The following is a 16853-nucleotide window of genomic DNA, read 5'->3' on the forward strand; positions in this document are numbered from 1 at the left end:
CTGTCCCACACACCTGCTCAGAAATCTTCAGGATGTTCTTGACTGCCTTAACAGAATTTTAGATGCTTTAGCTAAACGTTCAGACCTTTGCCACTTTGGCCGTTTGTAGTTTGATTTCTCCTGAAGGCGTGCCATACCAATCAGTAGACTTGAAATAAAGTCTCGTTTCTGTGACTATGTGACCTTGGGCAGATTACTTACGTGCACCAGGCCTGGGTTCCTCGTTTATAAAGAGGTAGGAGGCGTTTACGGTGCACTGGGCTATCTGTTGCACAGGTCACTGTCATCTCTATCAAAGCTGTAATTGGAATTCTTAATACCGTGCTGGCCACTAACTGGACAACTCCTAAACTCGTCTTTTCTCTTCCATCCTCTTCTAAGGGCACCCGACTTATGCCGTCACTTCCCCCCACCCCTCTTCTTTCAAAGTAGATTCGGCTCGGGAAGAGGAAAAGCATCTGTCCCTTTAAGGTCGGCCGCCTCCCGGCCACCTGGGACTCACTCCCACTCTCCCTTTCACTGGGGACCGTCCTCTTCACAGTCAGAATCGGCCACGTACTAAGTGCCGCTTCCAACCAATCAAAAAGCAGTTATCTCAGGCCTTTGAAAGGCATGCACTTGCACCAATAATTTCCAAGCCTTCTCCAGCGCCTCACTTCGAGAGGCGAGGGCAATCACAGGGCAGGCCAATCTGTTCCAGAGAAGGCATTCGGGAACCGGAAAACTTCACCAATCAGCTCAGAGGACTCTGGGAAGGGACATTTCTCATTGGTCACCGCTTCCGGAAAAGGGCCGGGCTTCCACACGCAAGACTACAATTTGATTGGTAGGTATGATGTTGACAACCGGGAGCGCGTCCGCCTGGCTCGGAGTGGCAGGGCGCGCAGCCAATCGCAGAGCAGAAGCGCGGACCGCTCGCTCAATGGGCGATGTCCGCACAAGGCTGTCACTCAGGTGGCGGTGGCTGAGACGTGGCCGGGCAGCTCTGCTGCTGCGGCGCCAAGTCGGGAGGCGGCGGGGGTCCGTGGCGCGCGCTCGCGGTGCTCCGAGGCTCCGAGCGGCGGGACGGGCGGGCGCCGACGGCCGGCTCTCCATGCCCGCGCGTGGGCGGGCCGCTGATGGAGCGCGCCACCCGGCCCGCCGCGCCGCTGCTGCTGCTGCGCTGCCGCGCTGCTGCTGCTGGGGTGCGCGGCGGGGATCTCGGCGGCCGCGCGCGCCCGCAGCCTGCCCGCGCCCACGGCGGACGCGGCGTTCGGCTTGGGGCTGCGGCGCCCCGACTTCGGCCGCGCGAGTGCCCGCCGTGACTACGGCCGAAGTGACCGTGGAGGACGCCGAGGCGCTGCCGGCCGCCGCTGGCGAACATGAGTCACGCGCGACGGAGCCCAACGACGACGTGGAGCTGCGGCCGCGCGGCAGGTGAGAGGTTGCGGGCCGGGGTCCGAGCGCCTCTCGCAGGGATGCGAGTGACTGCAGACAAGCGGAGAGCCGCCACACCTTCCTAACTCGCTTGCAGTGCCTGCCTGGTCCGGTCTGTGGGAGGGCAACAGCATCCTCGAAGGAGGGTGAGGGATGCTCGGAGAACCCAGCACCCGGCTTAGAGAGGAAAGTCCGCTTCTCTGCTTTCATTGTTTTCGGGTTTAGCCATCCTCCTGGTCCCTTTTACACTCGCACTCCCAAATATGTAACTTGTTCTATTCTGGAACCTTTGCGCCAACTGTTTTAAGAAAGGACTTTCAAAAGAGATGTCTACATGTGTCCTTCAAATACAAGTACGCTGTGGCTCTAGTCCAGGCTTTCTGTTTCTCTAATTGAGATCTGCTGGAACACCTGCATCAGAATTGCCTGGGGGATGCTGGTATTATGGACAGTTTTCTAGGCTCCGCCCAAGTTTCACTGAACTAGACCTTTTCTGGGTAGCAATCTGGAATCTGCTTGTTGAACAAGCACTCCCGACACAAAAGTTTAAGTGCTCTGGCTAGGTTCTTGTATACTGGCAGTTCTTTGATATTTAAAGGGGTTTACCATAGTTTATTTCAGTTGGGTTTCTTAGCCTTAGAAACATACAATTCCAAGAGACAAGTTTTGAAGCAATCTTCAAAGTCTGCATAGAATGTAAAACTCTTTAATGATAAAGTATTTTTCAGACAGCATGTGCGGAGAAAGTGGCACCATTTAACAAAAGGAATGATAAAAGAGCATTAGGTAAAGCAAGACAGGGAGAGCCAGATCTAAATTAGAAAATGTTTTAAGTTTATAACATAGTAGTTACTAAATTATAACAAGTATCAGAACCCTGATCTATGTACCCATCGACTACTAGAAATAGTCTAAGTCCTAAAATTTTCCATTCACCGTTTGAATGCTTATATTTAAAAGTTTTTAAGTAGTAAATAATACAATTTTCATACATTTGCTAATATGTGGACTCTCCTGGATGATTGGGGCAGCTGTGCAGAGTAAATTACATGAAGTAGAGTGAAATATTTTTGTTTTCCTGAGAACACACACCTACAGCAGCAGGTACTTACTAAGGCTGATCAGAGCCCAAGATTAACTGGAAGTCCTGAGGTTTAGCAGGTAGCCACTGCCCCTGGGAGGAGTATTCAGTCTAGCTGTCAGGATGTGCAAATAAAGTGCCATGTGTGATCAGGGCTTTTATGGTTTTCACTGTGTGGAGAAAAGGGATGAGGTAGGTTTGTAGATAAGAAATTGCTGTGATAGAATGATTTAGTTCTTGAAAAGGGTAGTGGACTTAAAGCAGCAAGAGGCATGGGGCTAGAAATTAATCTGAGACCATTTTGGGTGTGTGTGTGCATGTGTGCATTCGTGCTACCCTGACATCACTTATAAACATGTTAGACCGTGTTAGACTTCTAGATCAGGTACCACCCAACTTACAAAGCATCTGTGTTGTAATAGATCACCATATGATTTATATACATATTAATTTGAGAAATTGTTTTTTTGTTTTGTTTTGTTTTGTTTTTTCGAGACAGGGTTTCTCTGTGTAGCTTTGGAGCCTATCCTGGCACTCGCTCTGGAGACCAGGCTGGCCTTGAACTCACAGAGATCTGCCTGCCTCTGCCTCCTGAGTGCTGGGATTAAAGGCGTGCGCCACCAGCGCCCAGCAAGAAATGTTACCTTGAATGGCAGGCCTGAGCAAAAGTTATGCTGAAATGCTTCTCTAGCAACAGGGTTTACTGAAACTTGAGATGAGGATACGAAAAGAACATTATAGCAGTTCAGTATTATATGCCATTTCAGGGGACTAATATGAGAGATAGTTGAAGCAAAATCTTGCTTCCTGGCAAGTAAATTGGTTCTTCTCTTGATACACCTGTTTAAAGATGGAGAGTTGGTGGCCAGAAGATGACAACAAACATAGGAACATCAAGAGGTTTAGGGAACCTGGGAAGAAAAGTAAGGGGTTTTGGTGTTGGTCCTGATGTCTCAGAGATGCAGCACATCCAGACTGATGCTTGGCAAGAAGGTGGAAATGAATGACTTTTGCCAGAGGGAAGGCAGGACAGATAACCTCAGTTATAAGAAAAAGGAAGTGCTCAAGAAAAAGGCCCAGGAAATGCCTTTATCTTAGAGAGACAACAAACACAGTTAGGGTAGAGTATACGCCTGAGTCTGCAAAGATTTAGAGGTGAGCACACTTACCAGTTAAGTACAACAGGGAAATCAATTGCAAAAGGGAAAGGACCACTCTTTCTGCCCCACTTCCTCCCTTCCTCACGGATAGTCTCTGAGGAGGGAGCCTGTATAAGACAGGTTGAAAACAAAAGGAATAAAGGTGGCTCTTTATTCGAGAGGGCTCTTGCTTATTATAATCCCAGCGTGAGTTCATGGTTACAGAATGCAGGAAAGGATCTGCTTGTTGTCAGGAGGACCACTTTCTTTCCTACTCAGAAACAAGAGGAAATCTGCCAGGAGAAGTGTATGTGATCCCTGGCCAACAGGAATGCACCGTAGTGTGAAGTTATCATGGTGTGAGAAGATATGGGTGAGTTGGGTCAGCAAGACATAAATAGTCAAAGTTTAGTAAAAGTTTTTGGCTGCTGTTTACAAGTTAAAAAAAAAAAAACTGAAGGTAACAGTTCCATAATAATAGAACTATATCCTGTTTGTTTCAAGGGGATGGCTGGAGGGACAGATTTGAGTTAACCAAGCGTTGATTGCAAACAGCTGTGAAGAACTATGGCGCTTGCAGAACAGGGGGAGGCGGGGAAATAAGGTCTGTGTTTTTGTTCCTTGTCTTTTGATGCATAGCCAGGTGGGACCTACTGAGATTCATTTTCCCCTTTGATAAGCTTTCATCGTCTTTGTCCATGGCACTCCACATGTTTACTCTGCATCTCAGGCATGTGACTGACTGGATAAACATTCTTTTCTTCCAAAAATGTAGGCTTGTTTTTCTAGTAGCAGTCTCTGAAAGTTCTCTTCTAAGCTTTAGGCTGGTAAATGGTCTGCCACCCCCCCCCCACACACACACACAGAAAATAGGGAAGAACACCTCAATTACATGCTTAAGTATCGGATTTTAAGGATACTGGCAGAGTTTATGTAACCAGCTCTGATTCTAACATAAGAAACAAACTGCCAAGTGTTAACTTGGTTCCTGCAGTGGGTTGGGCCTACATTACTTGGGGTTCCTGCAATGGGTTGGTCATTTCACACTGAAGACATTCTGAAGTTCTGAACTAATTTAATCTTGCTTGTCACACTCATTGCAAAGTGTATTTCCTTTTGCCTTGCTTGTTCCCTCTACTTCCTAACAAAAGTGTTATTGAACTTGACATTTCTTCCTGGTATCTGTGTACCTGCTAACAGAAGTTTTGGGGTTAAATGAGATAACATCAAACAATTTTCGAATCTTTATTTCTCTTTTGACTCTGTCTTTTCCCAGACTGAGCACATAGGAATCAGAAGTGCAGAAATCTGGTCTTCCTCAGATAGTATTTTGTTGTTTTAAACCCTCTTTAGGCCACTAATAAACAGTATCTCTGAATACTGTGCTGAAAGAGAGCATTGTCAATCACGAAGGCCTGTCAGTGTTCACTTTTCCCACTCCAGACCCTGGAGGTTAACCAAAAATCGAATTTAAAGACGAATTTACGAGTAACCTCCCAAACAAGTTGTAAGCCAAATTAAACATACTTTGGACCAATAAATGAACTGTCTTTCTTCTCTACAATTGCCTTCAACTTAACTGATGCCTAGACTCTATCTGTGACAAGGGCTAGACTGTTCTTTATTTGAACCCAGCTCTCTGTGTTCATTTTACAAAAAGGACCCTGTCTGTCAGTTGCTGTGAACAATAGTTCGAACTTGGTTTTTCAATACCAATTACCTGGTACCTTCACTTGCTTCCCCCCTCTCCCCAGTTCCCACCAAAGCTGCATATCCACTTGGTTTTTTCCTTTTCTTTTTCTTTTTAATGAAAGCAGTTGTTTATACAAATTGTTTTAAAACACTTTGAAGGGCCCTGGGTGTAGCTCTGTGATAGACAAATACTTAGCATAAGTGGGGCCCAGGGCTTCATCAGGAACATGAAAAGCAAACAAAACCTATAAAGTAAGACAATAATAACTGATGGTAGACGAGAACTTGTAAGGTACAGGGGTAAATATGAGGGGAGGAAATTAAATATGTAGTTTTTAAAACCCTGTTCTATCTGTGAGTAACCATTTTTAGTAAAAATTATTTCATTGTATAGTATAGAAATGCTTTTTTATTTTCCTTATGTAGCCCGGGCTGGCCTTGAACTCATGATCCTCAGGTCTCCACCACCAAATGCTGGGTTGTTTTGTTGTTGTTGTTGTGTTTAGACAGAGTGTTACAGTGTAGCCCAAGCTGGCCTCAGCTAATGATCATCCAGAGTCCCTAGTACTAGGATTATAGGGATGTGCCACCATATCCTTCCTGGAAAATGTTTCTGTCTTTAAAAAGGACTCTCTGTTACTCCTGTGTTACCTGTAAATTTGCTTAAGCTTCTTCAAGGTCTAACTGATGATGCATGGAAACAATTAAGCATAGTAGACAGCTTAAGTTATTATATTTGTTTTCATTCGAAGCTTGGCTGTTCTTATGATATGCTTAAATAAAGGAGGCTTGATTGCAAGATAGTAAATGAGGACTAGGGAGTCAAGTCCAATCAGTATTAACTTGTTTTGTTTTTTGTATTTTTTGTATGAAAATACAAGCTTTTTACTGAATGTATGTTTTGGTGGAAGATTCTTGGCCCTATTGGGGGATGGATATGTATGTATGTATGTATGTAATCCAATTGAATCACATTTTCAGGCTTGTGAAGTATATTCACTAGAAGGAAATAAATAGAAAATATTAAAGTAAGCAGTGTTTTTGTTTTGTTTGGTTTTGGTTTGTTTTCAAGTCAGTGTTTCTCTGAGTAGCCCTGACTATCCTGAAACTCAGTTTATAGACCAGGCTGGCCTTGAGCTCGCAGTGATCCGCCTGCCTCTGCCTCCCAGGTGCTAGGATTAAAGGCCTACACTGCTGCCACCGCTAGGCAGAAAGTAAGCAGTTGTTAATCTGTAAACTATTCAATCCAGATCATGCTTTCTGTCACCTGTTTGGAAGTCCACAGGAGAGAAGACTCCTTTGAAATGACTTTATGAAGGAGCTTAGCATCTACTAGAATACAGCAAGCTAAGTGTTAGTAGACAGATGTTCTGGCAACTTAAGTCAGAGCCAAGGGTTCTTTAAATTAAATCAGCCCAACACAGTCTGTGTATTCATTTGGCCCAAAGTCATTTCTGCTTAATTAAGGACATAATCAGAGTGGTTACAAGATAAATGACACCTTGATGACATTTCTGGAAGCAAAAGAAGGAAGGGATGGGGGAAAGAGAAAAAAAAAAAGATTATAGTAACATAATAGTCATTAGAGAGGATTTGGAGTTGATAGACGAACAGAGCTGGGAAGACTGAATTCCCCAGCCCTGTCCTAAACTTATTTGTGAATGATCCTAAGCAACTTGCATTTCTTTGCATCTTTTCAGCCTGTGTGTTTGATGTAGATAATGTCTTTACATCATATAATTACTTTGTGTAATATTTCCTTATTTTACTAGTCTAAGCACTGACAGGCACTGAGAGTGGAGAGAAGCTCAGAGTCTAGCAGAAATAACTTTGTTTACAGAATAAACTAGATGGTAGTGATAGTCAGGCATCCTTATGGCATGAAGCTGAAGAGACTGTCGCTGTCATATTATCAAATCCTTGAATATAAGAAGTGTCAGGTGGGCTGGAGAGATGGCTCAGAGGTTAAGAGCACTGACTGTTCTTCCAGAGGTCCTGAGTTCAATTCCCAGCAACCACATGGTGGCTCACAACCATCTAAATGAGATCTGGTGCCCTCTTCTGGCCTGCATAGAAATATGCAGACAGAACACTATATACATAATAAATAAATAAATCTTTAAAAAAAACATTAAAAAAAAAGAAGTGTCAGGTGGGAGTTGGAGATGTGTCTCAGTGGTTGAGAACACTTGCTGCTCTTGCAGAGTACCTAGGTTTGATTCCCAGCACCTGTATGGTGGCTCACACCCATACAGTTGGCTCACAACCAACCATTATAACTCCAGTTCCAGAGAATATGATACCCTCTTCTGAGCTCCATAGCACCAGGCATACACCTGGTGCACATACATACATGCCGATAAAACACTTGTACACACAAAATACATTTTTCAAAAAAATGTCAAAGGCCAGAGAAATGGTTCAGTGGATGAAATGGCTTCCATGAAACCTAACAACTACATTTGATGAGTTGGCACATTTATAATCCCAGTACTCCTGCATCAAGATAGGAAGAGTTACCAGACACTTACTTGCAGGTCAGCTAGTCTGGAATACAGTGTCTCAGCAGAAACAAAGGAGGTCCTGCTCAAAAAATGAGGGGGAAGGAAAGACCTGAGTCCCAAAAGTTGTCTTGTGATATCCATATGGATATGCATGCGTCCACACACAAAAGTATGCATAATAAGAAATAAACAATTTAAAAAAGAAATTCTCAGGCTGGAGAGATGGCTCAGAGGTTAAGAGCACCAACTGCTCTTCCAGAGGTCCTGAGTTCAATTCCCAGCAACCACATGGTGGCTCACAACCATTTGCAATGAGATCTGGTGCCCTTTTCTGGTGTGCAGATATACATGGAAGCAGAATGTTGTATACATAATAAATAAAATTTAAAAAAAAGAAATTCTCTTGGTCAGAATAGGCAGCAGAATCACACAAGCAAGGGCACAGTGGGGTTTTTACAGTGAACTTAGCAGGACTTCTAAGCCTGAGTTTGCAGATCACTGTAGATCTATATAGGGGATCTTTGAGATCCAGTGGGAATCCATGGACTATAGGTTTTTTAAATAATGGAATGGAATGAAAGATTGAATAAGGAAAACACTAATTAAAAAGCCAAGCCAGGTGTGGTGACACATACCTGTAATCCCAGCAGCACTCAGAGGCAAAAGGACCAGGTATGCAGGGCCACTGTGTACTAGATACACAGTGTATTTGAGGCTATATAAAATATTCTGTCCCAACAAACAAACAAACAAACACAAAAGAGTGAACTTCTTTGCTTTGAGCTCAAATTATGTCAAGCCTTCAATAATAATTATACTTCATTCTTTCCTGAAACCCTGAATATTTAGGCTGGTTTAAAGTATTTTCCTTAAAACTGGGGCAATGCAGGCTACTGAAATGGGTCAGCAGGTGAAGGAGCTTGCCACCAACCCTGATGACACAATCTCTGTCCCTAGAACCCACTTTGTAAAAAGAGAGAACCAACTCCTGTACATTGTCCTCTGACATCCACAATTCAGATTGTAGCTCATGTATGCTCCCCCCAAATAAACAAAATAAATGTAAAAAAAAAAAAAAAAAGGAGTATTAAGCACTTGGCAGATGAAACATTTAAAGACAGGATGAAAATGGAATGAACAAAGGAACCTTGTTGAAAGGGCTGGAAACCCCCGGGTGTGTGTGTGTATGTGTGTTGTCATGGGTTGAGAGAGGTGTGAGGAGAGGGGATTAGCTTGACAGCAGAGACAGAACACGAGATTAGGAAAGAACACAGGAGCTAAATTGTGGAAGTGTTCTGTCCCTTACAAAGTAGTGGGCACAGCAGAAGTTAATCAGAGCTCTTCTGTGGGTTCAAACTCATCAGAAAGGGGAAGAAATGGTCCTGAGGCCAGAAAATGTGTCAGACAGGCTTTTATGGTGTTTTGACAAAACAGGGGTAATGAAGAGACAAATTTTCGGGCAACTTTGGAAACAGTATCAAGAGTACATGGCTATGACCTTATTGTCTTTTAGAGGGTAAGAGAGTGGGGATGGGGGGTGAGGTCTACATTATGTTAGGTAGCAAAGTGAATGGGTATAATGTAAAGAGAGGTGAGAGGTTTTATTTTCTGAGTGTGTCATCCTGATAAGGGGTGGAACCTACCTGCCGAGCTGTCATGAAAGGGATGGTGAACCACAAATCCAAGTAGGCTTGTTTGGGGCTATCATTTTCCCAAGAGAGGAAACTAGGCCTTGGCTTTCCAGGAAGAGCATGCAGTACAGAGAAAGTGCCTGGTAGGGAGAGATGGAGAGCTATAGGAAGGGTAGGTGGGAGTCTGTGGGAAGCAGAGACCTCAGTGGGACACTTGAAAAGGGAATAGATCAGGAAACCCTTCCTGCAGTAGCTGGAAAGGTTTTGGAGTGGTGCTTTCTGGGAATCCCAAACAGATGCTCTGCTACACTAAGGAACCAGCACTTCCAGAAGTGGTTACAGATGATGTTCTAACGAGTCATGAATTCTTTGCCTCCTCGGTTGCAATTCAGTTGATATAGCTGAGCTTAGCATGAAATTCACCCTGGATGTCACTATACATTCTCTTGTGATCCTTTAATAGTTTGTCATTTGGCCCGGCGTTGGTGCCCACGCCTTTAATCTCAGCACCTGGGAGGCAGAGGTAGGAGGATCTCTGTGAGTTTGAGGCCAGCCTGGTCTTCAGAGCGAGTACCAGGATAGGCTCCAAAGCTACACAGAGAAACCCTGTCTCGAAAAAAAAAAAATGGTTTGTCATTTTATTTTATTTACTTTGGTTTTTCGAGAGTTTCTCTGTGTATCCTTGGCTGTCTTGGAACTCACCGGTAGACTAGGCTGGCCTTGAACTCACAGAGATCCACCTGCATCTGCCTCCTGAGTGCTGGGATTAAAGGCATGCGCCACCACTACCCGGCCATAATTTTTATGATCAGGCAGTTTGGGTTATATTGAGCTAGGTGAAATAGCTCTATTTTGCCTATTAAAAATCAAGGTGAGGGACCGGGAGATGGCCCAGTGGTCAAGGCACTTGCTGCCCTGCAGGTGTAGAAACTAGAACCACCTCTCCTCCCTTCCTCCCACCCTCAGCAAACTGGCTAGCTAGACTAGAGGGAATTGGCAAGCTCTAGGTTCCAAAAGAGACTCTGTCTCAATAATAAAGTGGAGGGGCAGGAAGAATGGCTCAGCATGCTGGAGTACTTGCTGCTCTTCCAGGGGACCCAAATTTCTTTTGGCTCCACAAGCACCCACAAACATGACCTACACATACAAAACATACGGATGCACAGACTACATACAAAAAATCTTTTGGGGGCATGGGGGAAGGATTCTGGGTCTCTTTATGTAGCCTTGGCTGGCCTGGAACTCACTATGTAGATCAGGCTGACCTGGAACGCAACAGAAATCTGCCTAGTCTCCTGTGTGCTGGGATTAAAGGCATGTACCATCAAGCCCAGCTAAAAATAAATCTTGTTAAAAAAACTTTAAATAAAATGTGGAGCAAAACTGAGGAAGACACCAGCTGTCACCTTTAGTCATGAAATACATATACATTGCAAAATAAATATATGAATAAAAATTATAAAACCCCCATGGAGTGAAACTTTGAGGAGAATAAAGGCAGAGTCATGGAGATGTGTACCAGGTCTGACTTCCAGGCCCCACCTGTGAATTCTTTGATTCTTGGAGAAGTTAGGGGTTTTCATCTTGTTTGAAATAGTGCATTCATTTCTGTCCTCCCTGTTTTCATCTCTCTGCTCTGATGCCGGTGTTACCTCTGTCCGTTTGTTATCCCTGAATTCAGCTGGAGCTCTTTGTTTTTAGCAGTCTGGCTATTGCTGCTTTCTCAGTCAGTGGCAGTGAGCATCCATCTCTGACTGTAGGTAGGTGATTCCAGCTACGGCACGAGGGATCCCTTAGAACACTTGCTATGGGAAGGAGCCAAAGTGAACACTCCTAGTCTGTTACTGCCAACTTGTCATGCACATCCCAGCCTGTGAAACGAGAGGTAGAGGATTTTATAGGGTTTGTTTTATTTTATTTTCTTAACACTCCACAGAGCTCTCGGGAGGCTGGGAGGTCAGAATCTCTTGACCTCAGAGCTGCAGACCAGCTCCAGCAACAGGTAGAAAGCTTAAAAGGAATTGGACTGGTCTTCTTCCTTGGTTTTTCAACTAAAGTTATATGGCAAATCTTTATTATCACAAATAAGATAAAGGGTTACTACTGTAAAATTAAAAAATAATAAAATTAATGCATAATTTGGTAATTACATTTATTTTGTGTTTGTTTTTTTAGACAGGGTTTTACTATGTAGTCCAGGCTGGCTTGCTGAAGATCCTTCTGTCTCCCGAGTGCTGGGATCATGGGGTATACCACACACCTTACAAATTGTTCTTTGAAATACCTCAAATGAGTTTATATTAACTTATTTCCTTGATTAACTTATAGCCTTACTGTGTGCATATTGTACATCAAATGCAATACAGGGAGTGAAACTGTACCTTATAACCCTAACCAGGAACATAATGATACAGAGTTGGAACTTGTGTGGTCTTTTAAAAAGATGTAAAATTTTATTTATTTTTTATTTTTATTTTTATTTTTGGTGTGTGTGGGGGGGCGCACATTTGAAGATCAGTGGACAACCTTCAGAAGTTAACTCTCTCAGTCTACCATATGGGTCCAAAGAATCAAACTCAGGATGTTGGGCTTGGCATCCAGCACCCTTACCAGCTGAGCCTCCACCCTCACCCATCGCTCTTGCATGGTGTTTAAAGCAGGCAAATAAGCCCAATGAATTCCTAGTGTCTAACTAGGAATTGAAACCAGTTCCGTTGAAACCGGTGTTCAACTTATTCTCCCATCCAATGTGAAATTTACAGTCTGCTGTGTATCTGGGGTGTATTCCCCATGCAAAAAAAGATTATAACAGTAAAATGCTGTTTGAACATTTGAGGGATTCTCAGGATTGTCTTGACTTTAGATATATCAACTTTGATATAGCAAGAAGCCTGTTAGGGAACTTGTTATAGCTTCAGTTAAACGTAGGGAAGACTATTTTAAGAGGCAAGAAAGATGAAGAGGAACCAGAAAATGGAACTGAGAAAGAAGATCATAGAATTGAGTGAAAAATAATTTTTATAATATTTTTTATTTTTCAAAATTATAATGTGATTGTATAATCTCTTCTATTCCCTTTCCTCCCTCCAGTCATTACCACTTACCCCCTTTCTTTCAAATTCATGGCCTTTTTTTTCTTTAATTGTACTTTCTCTCTCTCCACACACACACACACACACCCTGTCCATTCCATATAAAGTTTCTTCTGTGTTTCAGGGCTGTCCACTTGGTATTAGATAATCAATTGCAAGGGGTAGGGAGAGCTCTCTTCCCTGGGGTAGACTTTCTTCTACTCCCACAACTCCCCAGTTCTAGTAGTTTTGTTTGTTTATTTGTTTGTTTGTTTGTTTTAGGGTTGAGTTCCTATGAACTTACACCCTTACAAGTTATCATTATCGTGTCCGTTGGCATCATGATTGTTTAGGCAACCTTGTTGATGAGAATTCAGGGATGTAGCTTCTCTGACATTTCTAGGGGACACAATCTCACAGCAAACTTCCTGGTCCCCTGATTCTTATGAACTTTCCACTCCCTCTTCTGAAATGATTTCTGAGCCTAAGGGGTTGTAGATGTTGTGGTGGGGATTGAGTACCACATAATCTCATGACCTTTTGTCCTCTTCGTTGTCATTGGTTATGGTTTTCTACAGGAGTCTCTGTTTTGTGGGGGGATTAGGAAAATATCCAGGAATGGTGGCACATACTTTTAGTGACAGTACTTGGAAGCAGAAGCAGTGGACCTCTGTTGGAGACCAGCCTATTGCACATAATGACTTCCTGGACAACCAAGGCTATGTGGCTGCTTAGAGAGACCCTGGCTCCATAAAAATAAATAAATGCATACATAAATCAGGAAAATATGGTATCTTAAAAGTCACATAAAGAGTATGTTTCCCAAAGTGATACTTGGCCCTGAGTATTTGTAAAGATCAATAGTGACTTCAGTGAGAACTGCTGTGGTACTGTGGGAGTTTTGTTGTAGAAAGATACAAGAAAGGGTTTAGAGGCTAGAGTGGCTTGTTTGGCTTGATTTAGTGTTTGGACTTTTGGGGGTTTTTAAGAGGGGGCTATGAGAAAGGGTCTTTCTATGTAGCCCAAGTTGGCCTTAAGCTCTTAATTCTCCTGCCTCAGCCTCCTAGATGCTGAGAACATAGGCATATCCACAAGTCCTAGCTGGTTTTGATTTTAAGTTGGGAATTATAGGAAATTTGAATCCTATTCTTGTGTATTCAGGCTGCTATAATAAAGTGACATAGACTGGGAGGCTAGAAACAACAAATGCTTTTCTCACAATTGTGGATAACAGAGACCTGAGGGCGAGATGGTAGTGAGGGTTGTAGGATCAGTGACTTATACCTTCTCGTGAAGTCTGAGGTTTGTGGGAGTCAAAGAAGAAGAAGCAAGCAGGAAAGAAAAGACTTGGCAGCTGGAGTGAGATGCTTGAAATGTGGTCCTGACAAATTCAAAGGTCTCAGGAGAGGCCGATGCAAGGTAGACACAGTAAAAACCCAGAGAACTGAGCAGAAGTAATGTGAGCTAGTGACAGTCACCAGCAGCTAAACTCTTGCAGGAACAAGCTGGTGACCTATGTAAAGGCCAGCACAGGACCATTAGGAGGGGTGATGGGTGGAACAGCCTGACCCCAAGAGGGAGAAGAGGAAGGAAATGAGTCAGAAGTAGCAAGGAGATAAAAAACTGGTAGTCAAGAGTCATGGTAGAGAGGTCTTCTCTTCCATAGGGAAGCCATGTTCTTTAGGGAAGCTAGCAACAGAGTAAAAATTTGGGGAAGGGGATGAGAATGAAGGTTTAGGGAGGGGTCCCAGGGTCCGGGCTCATTCAGGTAAGTGCTTGCTGTATAATGTATAAGCAAGAAGGCTCAGGTAAAAGCTGGGTGTAGTGGTACACTATTGTAATCCCAACACAAAAGAAACTTTGGGGAGGAATGTGTTGCAAAGGAATGGATCTCAGGAGGTGGGGAAAAGAAAGTAGGAGAGGACACAGCCAGGGATGCTGAGATCCTCATGGTGATGAGGATATGGGAGGAGGGGAGACCTAGGAATTGAGGGTTCTTCATCAGCAAATTAAGAGCAAAGTGAAGTTACTTGACTTGCTCTAGAGACAGATAGGTGACAAGACCTTAAAGGTGGAGGGGCAGTGGTTTCCCCTCTTTTCTTTCTGATGGGATTAATTTTCTTTCAAGTGACAGGATAAGTGCGCAGTGTCTTAGATGGCTTTCCAAATTGTGTTCTACTTATTTTTCATTTACAGATCCTTAGTAATTATCAGCACTTTAGATGGAAGAATTGCTGCACTGGATGCTGAGAATCATGGTAAAAAGCAGTGGGATTTGGACGTGGGATCTGGTTCCTTGGTTTCATCTAGCCTCAGCAAGCCAGAGGTAAGAAAACCCAAGTTGTGGTGAGAATGTGCCTTCTTGTGAGCCTTGAGCTTGGAGCCTTTGCCTGGGTCAGAGACATCAAGCAGTCACTTCACCTTTCTGTAAAATGGGGTGGATGATAGCACCTACTTCTTAGGATTGCTGCAGGCAGTAAATGTATTAATCATAAGTAACCAAAGAACTGTGTCTGCTATATCCATATAGCATAGTACCTGGTTGATCACGTGATCATCTTTTTGCATTGTAAGGTCCCCAAGGAGGAACAAAAATTGAGATTTCTTAGTTAGAAATCCATGCTGCTTCAGAACCCTATGCTTTGTTATTTTCTCCATTTTTTTCTTCAGTATTGTACATCCTAATTCTTTTTTGTAAGGTCCAAATGTATGTATTATTAGAGTGGAGGAGGTGGAGGAAAAGAGAGGACCCAGGCACACAGGCACACACATGCCATATTGTACATGTGGAGGTTGTAGGTCAACTTTGCGTAGTCAGTTCTCCTCCTACTATGGGTTCCAGTCACGTTTACCTACTGAACCATTTCACCAGCCCTAAATGTACTACTCCATCTAGTTTTATTAATTGCAGACAATTTGTACTTCCTAGTTCTGAGCTCTGGAATTTAGAAAGCAACAAACAGATTCAGACCATGCTTCTAGAACTGCTCTGGCTGCACTCCTTAGCAGGTCAGTTCCCCATCAGTGAGGAACTGCCCATTTCAGGGTGGTGCCATGGGGAGGATTAGAGAAGAGAAGCTTGTTTTCCAGTGTTTGATCTTGACTGTGGGTTGTCTCCTTACTCTGTTGTTTAAGCCATCTTAAGTAAGTCCGCCTTTAGAGCCAACAGGCTGGCATGCAGTCAGTTGCCTGTTGAGTACCCTCAGTCTCCTCCCATCTAGTTATTGCTAACTGTGGACACCCCCCAGATAGTCTTTTCTTTACAAAGCTTCCTAGCTGGTACGAAGTTGGAAGGAGACAAAAGCTAACACAAGAGCCTTAAGAATGACCTTACATTGGTGGAGCTTTGTGGTGGGAACACTGCTACCAACCTTTCTGTAACCACACCTCCCATGTCTTCCGGTAAACCCAGCCTGGATCATTTCTGCTGCGCTGAATTGGGGCCTTCAGTAAACAGTCTTGCAGAATCTCCACATTTCCTGTGTGATAAGCCAGGCTAGACTGAGTGAGCAGCGTTTATTATGCTTTTGTTTTTGTCATGAACTTCTGTTGTTAAGAATTACTAACACTAATAGCAAGTTGATTGTCTTTAAACTCAAGTCAAATTTTAAGAATGGTATCCAAATGTTAAAGGTGTTTATTTGTGCTCTTCTGTAATTTTCCTTGTTTTTAAACAAGCAAATGAGATTATAAACCACTTACATCTGAGATGGTTTCAGGTGTGTTGTAGTGATTAAGAGCATGTGTGTGTTTGCAAATTTGAAAATCCACACACAAAAATGGGTGAGCTGCATGGTGTGGCCAAGTAGAATGCAAACAGCTATACTAACCAGTCCTAACAGCTGTGAGCAAGAGTTGAGGTCATCTTCAGCCGCATAACAAGTGTAAGGTTTTCCTGGGCTGTGTAAGGCCCTGTCCTTCCACCCCACCACACACAAAGACACAAAAAGAAAGCTCAATAGATATTTTTCATGCAAGGAAAAAACCTCCATGACTCAGTAAGACAGCTCAGAGGTAAAGCTACTAATCTTCCAAGTCTGGCACCCTGAGTTTGAGCCCTGGGCCCACATGATGGAAGAGAAAAATGGACTTCCAAAAATTGTTCTCTGACTTCCACATGCACCCAATGGCTGTGCCCTGCACACACACAAATAAATCAGTAAGTATAATTCATTTTTAATTGTGTATATCCTAGTACTGAGGAGGCAGAGGCAGTTGGATCTCTTTGAGTTTAAGGTCAGCCTGGTCTACATAGTGAGCTACAGGCCAGCTAAGGCTACAAGTATAGTAAGACTCTGCCTCAAAAAAAAAAAAAAAAG

At 43.4% G+C, this 16853-nt stretch overlaps 1 protein-coding gene across 1 annotated transcript in view; it reads left to right on the forward strand.

The window, feature by feature from the left end:
* The first annotated feature begins 924 nt into the window (after nt 1-924).
* Nucleotides 925-16853, forward strand: part of Eif2ak3 (eukaryotic translation initiation factor 2 alpha kinase 3) — a 67382-nt gene continuing 51453 nt past the window's right edge. The window contains exons 1-2 of the mRNA XM_027429543.2: nt 925-1416; nt 14731-14860. Of these exons, the coding sequence (XP_027285344.2) occupies nt 1094-1416; nt 14731-14860 (453 nt within the window). The 5' untranslated portion in view covers nt 925-1093. The remainder of the gene's footprint in view (nt 1417-14730; nt 14861-16853) is intronic.

The sequence above is a fragment of the Cricetulus griseus genome, chromosome 8 (assembly GCF_003668045.3).
Source record: "Cricetulus griseus strain 17A/GY chromosome 8, alternate assembly CriGri-PICRH-1.0, whole genome shotgun sequence".
Classification (NCBI taxonomy): domain Eukaryota; kingdom Metazoa; phylum Chordata; class Mammalia; order Rodentia; family Cricetidae; genus Cricetulus; species Cricetulus griseus.